This window comes from Engystomops pustulosus, chromosome 11 (genome assembly GCF_040894005.1).
Source record: "Engystomops pustulosus chromosome 11, aEngPut4.maternal, whole genome shotgun sequence".
In the NCBI taxonomy this organism is placed as follows: domain Eukaryota; kingdom Metazoa; phylum Chordata; class Amphibia; order Anura; family Leptodactylidae; genus Engystomops; species Engystomops pustulosus.
The window spans coordinates 68,832,887-68,848,142 of NC_092421.1; the positions used below are offsets into that span (position 1 = coordinate 68,832,887).

Here is a 15,256-nt window from a genome sequence, read left to right on the forward strand (position 1 = left end):
TCGGACCACTACGTAGTGGATTGTTATCTAGCTTATTGGTATGTTACGATAAAGCTAGAGATAACAATGTGATAACTAAGGGAGGGCTAGGGAGCTGCTTACTTTGTAAGCAGTTTGTAATTTCAACAAGTAGATAGATAGATAGATAGATAGATAGATATGAGATAGATAGATAGATAGATAGATAGATAGATAGGAGATAGATAGATAAATAGATAGATAGATAGATAGATATGAGATAGATAGATAGATAGATATGAGATAGATAGATAGATAGATAGATATGAGATAGATAGATAGATAGGAGATAGATAGATAGATAGATAGATAGATAGATAGATAGATAGATAGATAGATATGAGATAGATAGATAGATAGATATGAGATATATAGATAGATAGATAGATAGATAGATAGATAGGAGATAAATCGATAGATAGATAGATAGATAGATATGAGATAGATAGATAGATATGAGATAGATAGATAGATAGATATGAGATAGATAGATATGAGATAGATACCTGGTTATGTAAGTGCCAGCTTTCAAAGTCATTTTCATTACACTTCCTTCCATATATAGACTTGTAATCCACCTTCACCAGTTGCCATTCTGACAGAAGACTGAAGTGTCCGAACACCCTGTTATAAGAAAGTTAAAAAGTCGCCATTAGCCGCCATGACGCCCCGGGTGATGTATGAGGAGGAATTGTTGTTTTTACTGTGACTGGGATAAACATCTTCTGGGATATTTCCCTGTGATGGCCGGAGGATGGATGCTGGGCCGGGATTGTATCAGCAGAGTCTTAGCTGAAGGAGTGTGGCAGATAACTGGACCCTGGAGAAGACTCACAGTCCACTAAGACATAACAAATTCTCCATGATGGATCACATCCCGCATGTGCGCTGTATGGGCAGAGGAGACACGGTGACCCTCTATAGGGCGTAATCCATGTATCATATAGCAGAGTCTATGTAACAATGTATAGAACGTACATTATTACATACTGAACATACACTGACATATAGGTCTGATATTACAGGTAGAACATCATACATATATCACGCAGTACCATACAGCATACATGATGTATTATACGTATCATATAGCATCACACACATACACTCACCGGCCACTTTATTAGGTACACCATGCTAGTAACGGGTTGGACCCCCTTTTGCCTTCAGAACTGCCTCAATTCTTCGTGGCATAGATTCAACAAGGTGCTGGAAGCTCCTCAGAGATTTTGGTCCATATTGGCATGATGGCATCACACAGTTTCCGCAGATTTGTCGGCTGCACATCCATGATGCGAATCTCCCGTTCCACCACATCCCAAAGATGCTCTATTGGATTGAGATCTGGTGACTGTGGAGGCCATTTGAGTCCAGTGACCTCATTGTCATGTTCAAGAAACCCGTCTGAGATGATTCCAGCTTTATGACATGGCGCATTATCCTGCTGAAAGTAGCCATCAGATGTTACAGGGTACATTGTGCTCATAAAGGGATGGACATGGTCAGCAACAATACTCAGGTAGGCTGTGGCATTGCAACGATGCTCAATTGGTAGCAAGGGGCCCAAAGAGTGCCAAGAAAATATTCCCCACACCATGACACCACCACCAGCAGCCTGAACCGTTGATACAAGGCAGGATGGATCCATGCTTTCATGTTGTTGACGCCAAATTCTGACCCTACCATCCGAATGTCGCAGCAGAAATCGAGACTCATCAGACCAGGCAATGTTTTTCCAATCTTCTACTGTTCAATTTCGATGAGCTTGTGCAAATTGTAGCCTCAGTTTCCTGTTCTTAGCTGAAAGGAGTGGCACCCGGTGTGGTCTTCTGCTGCTGTAGCCCATCTGCCTCAAAGTTCGACGTACTGTGCGTTCAGAGATGCTCTTCTGCCTACCTTGGTTGTAACGGGTGGCGATTTGAGTCACTGTTGCCTTTCTATCAGCTCGAACCAGTCTGCCCATTCTCCTCTGACCTCTGGCATCAACAAGGCATTGCCGCCCACAGAACTGCCGCTCACTGGATATTTTTTCTTTTTTGGACCATTCTCTGTAAACCCTACAGATGGTTGTGTGTGAAAATCCCAGTAGATCAGCAGTTTCTGAAATACTCAGACCAGCCCTTCTGGCACCAACAACCATGCCACGTTCAAAGGCCACAAATCACCTTTCTTCCCCATACTGATGCTCGGTTTGAACTGCAGGAGATTGTCTTGACCATGTCTACGTGCCTAAATGCACTGAGTTGCCGCCATGTGATTGGCTGATTAGAATTTAAGTGTTAACGAGGAGTTGGACAGGTGTACCTAATAAAGTGGCCGGTGAGTGTATTGTACATATACTGTCCAGGACATACGGGATCATACACATACAGCTCTATATATACTGTATATATAGCATACATATTACACTACATACAGCAGCATATATAATTGTACAATACAGACCATACACATATCCCACAGACACCACATTACATACATTACTACAGACTGTGTCATATACATGGCATACACCATTATACACTCAATGTACATTACTCTTGTGACATACAATATATACATATTATACGGCATCACACAGCTTCAGCAGACATTATGTACAGCATAAAACATGATCCAAACTGTGTCATTCATACATGATACATTGTATTGTATTTGTAGACGCAGGCTGAATCATACACATACATACAACTGCGCTACATACATAATGTACAACACTGAGAAATGTGAAATTATGTATAGATCATGATACAGAATACACTGTACCAAAAACAAGGCAAACACTTAGATACACAAAACTCGAGCCTCACACTTATGCTGCAGAGCATAATGTACATGGCATATCACACACATAACATACAGAAGCAGATACAGTTACACATGATATACACACTAACATAAACATAATATAATGTATCAAATATGTGATATGAATATTACAGCATCATGCACAACATACAGAAGCACATGCAGTTATAAACATTACATACACATGATGTACAACACTACACATATCACATACACATGATGTACAACACTATACATATCACATACACATGATGTACAACACTATACATATTACATACACATGATGTACAGCGCTATACATATCATATACACATGATGTACAACACTATACATATCACATACACATGATGTACAACACTATACATATCACATACACATGATGTACAACACTATACATATCACATACACATGATGTACAGCGCTATACATATCATATACACATGATGTACAACACTATTCATATAACATACACATGATGTACAGCACTATACATATTACATACACATGATGTACAGCGCTATACATATCATATACACATGATGTACAACACTATTCATATAACATACACATGATGTACAGCACTATACATATCACATACACATGATGTACAACACTATACATATTACATACACATGATGTACAACACTATTCATATAACATACACATGATGTACAGCACTATACATATTACATACACATAATGTACAGCACTATACATATCACATACACATGATGTACAACACTATACATATTACATACACATGATGTACAGCGCTATACATATTACATACACATGATGTACAACACTATACATATTACTTACACATAATGTACAACACTATACATATCACATACACATGATGTACAACACTATACATATCACTTACACATGATGTACAACACTATTCATATAACATACACATGATGTACAGCACTATACATATTGCATACACATAATGTACAGCACTATACATATCACATACACATGATGTACAACACTATACATATTACATACACATGATGTACAACACTATACATATCACATACACATAATGTACAACACTATACATATCACATACACATGATGTACAACACTATACATATCACATACACATGATGTACAACACTATACATATCACATACACATGATGTACAACACTATACATATCACATACACATGATGTACAACACTATACATATCACATACACATGATGTACAACACTATACATATCACATACACATGATGTACAACACTATACATATCACTTACACATGATGTACAACACTATTCATATAACATACACATGATGTACAGCACTATACATATTGCATACACATAATGTACAGCACTATACATATCACATACACATGATGTACAACACTATACATATTACATACACATGATGTACAACACTATACATATCACATACACATAATGTACAACACTATACATATCACATACACATGATGTACAACACTATACATATCACATACACATGATGTACAGCGCTATACATATCACATACACATGATGTACAACACTATTCATATAACATACACATGATGTACAACACTATACATATTACATACACATGTGAGCACTGTGGGGTTAATGATTAGTATTGTATTACATGGGAACACGCCGGTTGGTGTAATACATACACTTATAGCACATGGATTGCACTTTAATAAAGGAGAAGGTCACATTGCCTCCTAATGTCACTATGACTACGCTGATAGACCATGGCAGGAGCTGCGTACTGTATAAGGAGGGATGAGATGATGAAGCATTCCTGTGCGTCTGATAGATACAATAAATGTGAATCCTTCCATATGATCACAAAACAAAACGTATATCTTACAGGCGGTCCTCACCCACCCCTGGTAACTGCTTGATGTCCCATGGTTTAGGGAACAGGTTAGGGTTGGGGCCAGGTTCGGGAACAGGCTAATGCTCAGTCCTACAACAGGCTGCACCCGTCGTGGCAGTTGCGCCATGCCACCGTATATCTATCAGGAAGAGTGGGGTTTAGATGATATACTGGCACATCCCCCTATGAAGCATTGACTCTAACTTTCAGTCATTGTCTGTCGGTGGGGTAATCAAAGCTCTCATTATCAATCACTGTGTGAGCAGAGTAATCCGGACTCTCACTGCCAATCACTGTGCATGGGCGGAGTAATTGGGGCTCTCACTGTCAATCACTGTGTATGGGCGGGATAATCTGGACTCTCATTGTCAATCCCTGTAAGTGGGTGGGGTAATCAAAGCTCTCATTACCAATCACTGTGTGAGGAGAGTAATCCGGACAATCACTGTGTGTGGGCGGAATAATCGGGACCCTCACTGTCAATCGCTGTGTATGGGCGGAGAAATCAGGACTCTCACTGTCAATCACTGTGCATGGGCGGGGTAATCAGGACTCTTACTGTCAATGAAAGTGTGTGGAAGGGTTATCAGGATTCTTACTGCCAATCACTTTGTGTGGGTGGGATAATCAGGATTCTTTATGTCAATCACTGTGTATGGGGGAGGTAATCATAACTCACTGTCAATCATTGTCTGTGGGTGGGGTAATTAGGACACTTACAGATAAGATAATAGATTGTGTAATTTATGAATTTAGAAAATACTATTATTAACCTCTAGATATCCTCCAGTATGAATATATAAGGTGGCTATGATGGTGGAGCGCGCTCAGTAGCTCCATCACAGATAGCCGGATCCTATTAAAGTTACAGAGGTGGAAACCTCAGCAGTAATCTGACTCCTGCTTCCATTAAAATGCATTTAGATTATTGCTATGGGAACTCATGATGTCATCGGATGCTTATCGTTATATGGGGGGCAATATTCGGTTGACATGACCTGCGCCTTCCCTTAGCTCTTCTGTACACATCACTGATAGCAAGTGATTAATAGCCAGAGAGGTTACTTCTAGGACTAGGGGGGAAAGTTACCTAAAAAAAGCAAAAATAATATAGTACATAACATAAATGAAATAAATATATAATATAAAAAAGAAGATGTTTAAAGGTATATACAATGAAAATGAATCAAGAGAAAAAAAACATAAAATACATCTAGTGCAACACAAGAAAATACTACAATAAAAAAAGAAAGTAAAAGTAATTTTAAAAACAGAAAAAAAACTAAGTAATTAAGTAAAAACAAAGAAAAACAGGTATAAATAAATTGTATAAAAATAAAACTAATTCAAAGACAGAAAATGTAAAAAAAATTTTTATGTTAAATGTCATTAAAACAAATGCAAAGTAAAAGTAACATTTAAAAAATTAAAATAAAGAAAAGAGTGCAATAAAAACACGCAAAGGAATATGAAAAAAAAATCTAGGAAATTAAACTAAAATTAAAAGGTAATATATAAAGTGTAAAATTAAAAGCAATAAAAAAAAAGAAAAAAAGAATAATAATAATATAATAGTAATAATAGAAAAATATCAAAAAAGCACACTATAATAATAATAACAATAATAATAATACTGTAAGACACACAAATCCATCAATTAGAGAGCGGCATAGGAGTTTGCTTGGTAGAAATAATTAGATACCCATCAAAGGGTCCATACTATTGGCCGTTCATTATCCATGCAGCGTCCACTACAGGAGGAATGAAGTATTGCATGCATGGTTACCCAAGTACAGGCAGTCCCCGGGTTTCGTACAAGATCAGTTCTGTAGGTTTGTTTTTAAGTTGAGTTTGTATGTAAGTCGGAACTGTATATTTTATAATTGAAACCCCAGCCAGAATTTTTTGGTTTTCTGTGACAGTTGGATTTTAAAAATGCTGGGTTGTCATCAGAACCAGGATTAACAATAAAGCTTCATTACAGACACCTGTGATAACTGTTACAGCTGATTATTGTAGCCTAAGGCTAAAGTACAATAAATTACCAACATCCAGAGGTCCGTTTGGAACTAGGGGTCGTTTGTAATTCTGGGACCACCTGTACTGTGATAACAATAGCTGTAAAAAAATTCAATATGTATATATCATTCGTAACCATTATATATCATCCAAATTTTTTGAATGCATTTCAATATTTTGGGTTGGAAAGGAGGTTTATGGTGGAAGAGCTCTGGAGTGACACGATTCGGACCCCCGCACCGGAGGCAGGTGCCGTCTGATGGAATCCATCTGGTGACTCGCTGATGACTGAGTGACACAAACTCGACCACGCTACCTGCACCATGAATAATACCGCCTCATTAAGGCGCCAGCTCCGTGATGGTAATTAGGCAAATTAAAAATAGATACATTATGCATCAGAAATGGAAGTAACGCAGCTGAAGTACCGCACATCACCGAGCAACAAACTTATCCAATGAGATTTCTATCACGGAGACTTATACATTGTATCTCATGCCTGGTTTATTTTTATTCATATTTTTTTAGAAATAAAATTTGAATTTATATTTTATGTATTTTTAATTATATTGCACTTTATATTGTCAGTAAACTGGAAGTCAAAGAGCAAACAAGATGAGTGAGAGGAGGATGCGCCGGATTACCTGAGAATCTGCGTTAAACCATGTGTATTGATAGATATGACACGGATAGAGTGATAAAAATACAGATATTATATAGATAGATTATAGGAGATACATAATAGGAGTTAGATACCCCTTCCCCTTTAAGGCTGGAGTTCCCTTGGTTTAACAAGTACTCCTTTCTATAGCTATCCTGCCATCTTCTGCCCAAATGTAATATTGACACTTGCAGTACATGATGCCTGCTACTGAAGGGTTAAAATGTGAGGTTTATGTTATGTTGAAACATTGTTATCTTTCCTATAGTATCCTAGTCTGGTGATTAGTTGGAAGCTCAGCATGCTTTGGATTGAGCTCTGCAAGAATCTATAAATAGGGGCTCACTCTCTGCCGCAGGAGGTTGTTATGGCGGACTCTATGTACATGTTCAAGAGAGGCCTGGATGACTTTCTGGAGAGAAAAAATATCACGGGTTATGGGGATAAAACATTTATTTAATTCTTAAAGGTTGGACTTGATGGACTTGCGTCTTTTTCCAGCCTTATATACTATGATACTCCAAGGTTCTGGGTCTTTTCTTATCTTTCCCCCATGAGATTTCAGTTTATCTGCATCCAGAATGCTGCACAAGCAGCAAAGCCAACCTGGCTCCTGATTTCAGCCTTCTTACCACAGGATCATTACTGCTAAATTCCTATTTTCCAACGACATAACAGCCAACTACAGCCAACAACACAGCCAACAAATCCGCCACTTTGTGTGTGTCTGCAGGAGGACCATTATTAGTTTGTTACCTGCTGATGTTTTGGACTGTCTGCCAATAAAAGTTATTTCAAGATTCTTGTTGTTGACACCGCAGACCACCCCTTCATCATCCGCCCAGAGATCCTTTACTACTCACACCCCGGGAGTGCTCTTCTCTTCATCGCAGTCTCTCCCTGTTCTTGCATTTCCCCACAGGCCCTGATGGGTGTGGATGAGGCCTGTTCTCCTGGACCAAGCCACCAGTGTCATAACCTTGCACTAGGTCACAACTACAACCCGGCCACTCGGGCCACTGGGAATCCAACAGTCCCTACACTGCGGCCAGGCCCCGATGAGGTAATGTTGCAGATATGAAATAGTTGGACAGATGATGGATGGATGGATGGATCTGGGATCTGGGATCTGGTGTAACCATGTAGGGATTGTTATTATTAAAAGAGGGCATCATTTTCTTCTTGTCTGGCGGGGGTGGGGGGATTGTTAACGCTATTAAATGTATCTATAAGTTTTTTCAGAAATTTGTAAATTGTAAAAGGAATTGATATTCATTTATGGACAATAAGTAATTTAATGGATTGTGGAAAATTTAATATAGATTTATTTAAAAAAATAGATAGATATTAGATAGGGACGCTCACTTCAGGAGACTCTCAGAGCTCCTCCTTGGGTTTAGCTCCATGAAGCAGGAAGAGAAGATCCATCCTGCTGGGGGAAGAGGAGACCACAATGGCAATATACGATAGATATAGATAGATGGATAGATAGATGTCACGGGTGCCCCTGTGACCCATATCGCGGGTCATATGCACGCCATGCACCTTTGTGTGCACCAGCTACAAACTTACCTTTCCCGGCTCCACGAGGCCCACACTCTGGCACACGTGTTACCACCTCCTAGGGTCCGCCGGCTCTGTAAAATTTAAAGGGCCATTGCGCCGCTAATTGGCGCTGGCCTGCCGTCTGCCCTGATAAATTCCAGCCCCTTCCTGTGTTCCCTGCCCGGATCTTGGTGCCTTGTTCCCTATAGAAAGCTGTGTTCTGGTCTGTGCTGTTATTGTGATTTCCCATTGTGACCTTGTTTCCTTTCCTGACTACGCTCCTCTGCTGCCTGCCTTGACTTTTTGCTACGTCCCTGACTTTGATTCTGTGCTGCCTGTCTCGACCTCCTGCCTGTCCCCGATCACGAATTTGAAATTTTGTACTACGCCTTGGCCACCACCGCAGACAAAGCCGCGCCTGTGGAGCGACCTGGTGGTACCACGCCGCAACAAGTCCAACCTGCTTTGCGGTGGGCTCTGGTGAAAGCCGGGTACCACCTAGACTCCGGTGCCAGGTGTTCTGCTTACATCATCGTCTGCGGTGGTCCAGAGGATCCACTACCACTGATCCTGACAATAGATAGATAGATAGATAGATAGATAGATATGAGATAGATAGATAGATATAAGATAGATAGATAGATATGAGATAGATAGATAGATATGAGATAGATAGATAGATAGATATAAGATAGATAGATATGAGATAGATAGATAGATAGATACAAAAAGAAAGTCCAAGCAGCACAAACCTTCAGAGAAAAAGAAAAAGAAAATTGGGTGCAGGCAACCTAGGACCGGGCCTCAGGTCCTCCAGTAATAGTATAAAGAAAGCGGGCAGCACTCCGTTGTAGATAAAAGTAAAAAAGTGTCTTTATTCCATAGTGAGCAACTGTGACAGCGACGTTTCGGCTCTGCAAGAGCCTTTCTCAAGCCATTCAAACAGTGAAATGGTGGCCATATTTAAATACAACAGGTGATCACATGACAAATTGGGATACTCCCACCATTTTTGTATAACTGTGATATAATGCATATTACATAGTCAAATTACATATCGTGAACATTAAACATAGTGCACAATGTAAAATACATGTATATGTATGTGATAGACATTAAAATTGTGTTATATATAACAAACAGCTTTATTAGTGACACAGATTAGTCCAGCCATTGGTCTTGTCTGTGTAAAGGTGCTCAAGTGCTTCTGTGTTGACAGCAATGCTTCCCAGTTGTTTCCACGTGTCGACCTTCCCTGATCAGCAACAATGTACTCCGATACATGTAAAAAAAATTTCTTTGAAAAAATTTTTTTGAAAAAAATTTTTTTTGAAAAAAGGAAAAAAGGAAGAAAAATGCTACATGGAACGCAAGCTGAGCGCCAAAATGTGCGCATAAAAAATATGTCGCACGGTGGGACACACACTATGCGCCTGGTTCTGCGCATGTGTATTATGCCCCAGCAAGAGCGTCTGGTTCCATAGCACCAGACGCTCTTGCTGGGGCATAATACACATGCGCAGAACCAGGCGCATAGTGTGTGTCCCACCGTGCGACATATTTTTTATGCGCACATTTTGGCGCTCAGCTTGCGTTCCATGTAGCATTTTTCTTCCTTTTTTCCTTTTTTCAAAAAAAATTTTTTTCAAAAAAATTTTTTCAAAGAAATTTTTTTTACATGTATCGGAGTACATTGTTGCTGATCAGGGAAGGTCGACACGTGGAAACAACTGGGAAGCATTGCTGTCAACACAGAAGCACTTGAGCACCTTTACACAGACAAGACCAATGGCTGGACTAATCTGTGTCACTAATAAAGCTGTTTGTTATATATAACACAATTTTAATGTCTATCACATACATATACATGTATTTTACATTGTGCACTATGTTTAATGTTCACGATATGTAATTTGACTATGTAATATGCATTATATCACAGTTATACAAAAATGGTGGGAGTATCCCAATTTGTCATGTGATCACCTGTTGTATTTAAATATGGCCACCATTTCACTGTTTGAATGGCTTGAGAAAGGCTCTTGCAGAGCCGAAACGTCGCTGTCACAGTTGCTCACTATGGAATAAAGACACTTTTTTACTTTTATCTACAACGGAGTGCTGCCCGCTTTCTTTATACTAGATAGATAGATAGATAGATAGATAGATATGAGATAGATAGATAGATAGATAGATAGATAAATATGAGATAGATAGATAGATAGATAGATAGATAGATATGAGATAGATAGATAGATAGATAGATATGAGATAGATAGATAGATAGATAAATATGAGATAGATAGATAGATAGATAGATAGATATGAGATAGATAGATATGAGATAGATAGATATGAGATAGATAGATAGATAGATAGGAGATAGATAGATAGATAGATAGATATGAGATAGATAAATAGGAGATAGATGATAGAGGGTTTGGATTAGCTCTCCATTACCACGTGGTGACTGCAACCGACACAAGGACAACAATCTTGTGCACATCGGCATGTTCCTCTGGATCGGTCTCAGACACCGGGTTACATGTTAGTGCTTTGATTTATGTTCTAGTCTCTGAAAATAAATATGGGGGCGAGTGGAGATGTACGATGCAGGGTCTGTATTAATGGCCACCGCCTATGATTTACCGGCAGAGCCGCTCGTGTGCCAACATTACAGATGCAATGGTTTTCTGCTGCCAAATCAGGTTTTCAGATGAGTTTTGGCCTCGGGGCAGGAAATTATTTAACAAAAAAAAAAAAAGGAAAAATTACAAAAGAAAAACAAAATATAATAAAAAAAAGAAAGAAAATATTAGTCATTTTGCGGCTCCCTTTTTCGGATGCAAGGGCTAATTAATGGCGCCATGTGATGGCTCCAGATTTATGATAAAGAGATTGTGGAAAGGTCAGGTTCTGCGCTGCTATAATTAAACTTTTCATTAATATTTTACACGCACAATACACCGCCACGTAACGTACAAATTGACCGGCTGCCCTCATCATCAATTATTTATGGTGAATGCTTCAATATTAATGGTAATTAAAACTTATCTCCGAAGCCGCCAGATGGCTCAGAGGAAAACCACCGGGGCCGTGGCAGATACCGGAGGCAGCGTCATCCGCCGCTCATCACACAGACACAACCGGCAGGAAAAAACGCCTAGACCGGCGCAAGTCTGCGGTCACACATCCAACACTAATGTCACGGGGAAGATTTTGTAATGTGAAAAGTTGGACTGAATCCCACGGGAAGACAAATGTAGCATCACATGAAGTAGATAAACGGCTCCTGTGCTCGGGGGTTTAGGCTCAAAAAATGTAGGTAGAAGATTGTGATAAAATTAGCGTCTGTTACCTCGGATAATAGTCACATTATAGTGCCAAAATAATACAAACTAACAGTGCTCTGACAATACAACCATATAGTAAAATAATGCCACCATACAGTGCTAAAATAATACCGTCATGCCGTGATCAGACAATACCACAACATAATACCACAACAGCACCATACAGTGCTTAAATAATACCACTAAACATGGCTTGAATAATACCGCCATACATGGCTTAAATAATATCTCCATAAATAACTTAAATAATGCCACCATACATGGCTTAAATAATACCATCATACATGGCTTAAATAATACCTCCATACATGGCTTAAATAATACCACCATACGTCTTAGTCTCTCAGTGGTCCCCACCAGCCTCTATTAAAAGCTGATGCATTTGTTCCTTCAGGCCTCTCTCTCATTGGGGGCCCAACTGTGACTGCTGCACCCTCTTGATGGGAGCCCACCTAAACAACATGCAGTATGATGTGTCCTGCCGCTTGTAAATATATCATTCTTACAAGAGCAGAGCCGTCTGCTCATCCATCACCATCCACATCCGGTATAAACACCTTGGAGATGAAATGTGCGGAGCATCAGGCACTGAACTGCAAAAAAGAGCAGTAAAAACACAGGAGTTTTATCTCCTCGTCTGAACCCGATGCAGTAACAAAAAAAATTATTTGGCTGCCGATGATAATAAAAAAAAATCTGCAAGGGAAATTTTTGATGTCTTTCAGGCGTCTCTCGGAGTTTCAGTGACAACAGATGACATTTCTCTCCTTGAAATGTCTTCATGAAAGCCACGGCTGACCACGAGATTGTACAGGACTGGCGCAGGACATACTGAGCTGTACACCAGGTGTATTCTATACTGTCTGGGCAGAGAGTGCAAAGCACAGGCCTGGATAATAAAGTGGACAAAGGGGCAATTCCCCGAAAACTTCCACCATGAAGGTCCTTTATGTCGTAATTTGCTCCACCATCTAATGTCCTCTATATCTTAATTTCCTCCACCATGTAATGTTCGACACCACCAAAATTCCTCTAACATGGAAGGTCCTCAATATCATAAATTCCTCCACCATAAGTTCCTCTATCATGTAAGGTCCTCTAACATTGAAGGTCCACAATATTGTAATTTCCTTCACTATGTAAAGTCCTCCACCACCTGAAGTCCTCTAACATGTAAAGTTCTCTAAGATGTAATTTCCTCCACCACATAAGGTGCTCCACCATCTAATGTCCTCTGTATTCTAATTTCCTCCCTCATCATCCACCACCATCAAAAGTCATGGAAGGCACTCAATATCATAAAGTCCTCTACCATGTAAGGTCCTCTAACATTCAAAAAGGAACACAAAAGATTTGTAGTATTGTAGCATTTAACATACAGTTTACCAGACAGAAGTAATATAGTCAATTTATTCAATGGTCCCGCACTGCCAGCTCCCACACTCTGGTCCTCAGCCCTCAGACCAGAGGTGAGGTCCTTACGTTCTTTGTGCACATGATCACTGAACCAGTTACTGGCCATAGAGGTTGTCACCATGATATGCTCAGTGGTCAAGTGGTCAACGAGACATCATTACTTCTGGTCCAACAGAACTGAAGCGCTGAAACCCCATAGGGTGGTGAATTCTTTTTTTTTAAGAGGGACAGCTAAAAAATAGAGAGGTTTGAAAGCAGGGCCGCCATTTTGTTAATAGACCGAAAACTGAGATAGACGTGTTTGTACTCCTGGAATGAGTGCACATAAAAAGTTCCACTTCCAAAATTTTGACCGTGTCATGGCAAATCTCTCAGGACAAAATATGAGCAGCAGAGATCTAGAAGCTCCCAAAAGCACGTCAGCCAAACCAACTAACAATTGGCAAAAATCTTCACCAGGCTCCTGCCAATGACAAAAGGAACAGCTGTCAAATGACAGCGGCTTATTAGCAATTATCGGGAATGGAACGGCTGTCATGTGACACACTTCCTTGTAATACAATATGTTCATGTTACCAACACAAGAAAACTGAGAGCTGTAGCTCATACTGCCACAGAGTGAAAGGTCCAATACTTCCAACCGGCCTCCATGTCATTCTACGGGACAAAGACAGCCCAAAAACTATCCTCCAACAAAGCCACCAAAATCAATATCTCACCGAGGGGTGGACATGGGGGGAGACCATCTCCATTGCTAGTTTACCAAACCGGCTTGTCCTCCACCACTGTTTGGGGTCCTAATATAAATGCATGAGATGCATGAAAAAGGAAATCAGACCCTGGACCTGAAGTAAGTAGAGCATAAAGGAGAACAATATCAGGATATATCAGGATATCAGATGTTCAAAACTTCAACTTTTTTTGACTTTTAGTAGGTAAACGGTGAACAAGGATACAAAACTTTTTCTCATTCCTTTCTGCTGAGGCAATATCTTGAAGGCTCCCTGTAAATAAGGGTGTATTTGATGAACTCATTGCAAGCCAGGATTGCATTCTGTACTCAAATGTTTCAGGGCCGGAGGGTCTAGAAAATGCATTCCTGAGAAATGGAGGCTGGCGGGGAGAGAAGTCTATCATCTGTGCACCAGGAACATTGTCTTACGGTCGCCGCTTGTGTTTGTGTTGATGGCAGGGGGGACGCAGCCCAGGAAAGGGAATTATACGCAGCTCCTCCGGGTGTATATACATCACAGGAGACATTTTCTTTCACACGTTAGGCTGGGAGTTTTTATGAACCTGTATCAGTCATTATAATGATACATAAAGATTCTTACAACATAAAAATGCAAATATGGAAGATACAGAACCTCAAGGCCTAAAAGAGACAATAAAACCAGAGAATTAATTGGAATTCACGATTCAAACTGGAATTTGTCTTTCCCAGTGGGTTTTGAAGAACATCAACATGCTGGAGGACTTTTCACACATTGGGGCAGATTTACTTACCCGGCCCATTTGCGATTCTCTGCGGTGGATTCGGGTCCGGCCGGGATTCACTAAGGTAG

At 39.8% G+C, this 15,256-nt stretch overlaps 1 protein-coding gene across 1 annotated transcript in view; it reads right to left on the minus strand.

The window, feature by feature from the left end:
• The window catches only part of SORCS3 (sortilin related VPS10 domain containing receptor 3), a 417,809-nt gene that overhangs the window by 51,850 nt on the left and 350,703 nt on the right, over positions 1–15,256 (minus strand). The window contains exon 15 of the mRNA XM_072130504.1: positions 525–642. Within this exon, the coding sequence (XP_071986605.1) occupies positions 525–642 (118 nt within the window). The remainder of the gene's footprint in view (positions 1–524; positions 643–15,256) is intronic.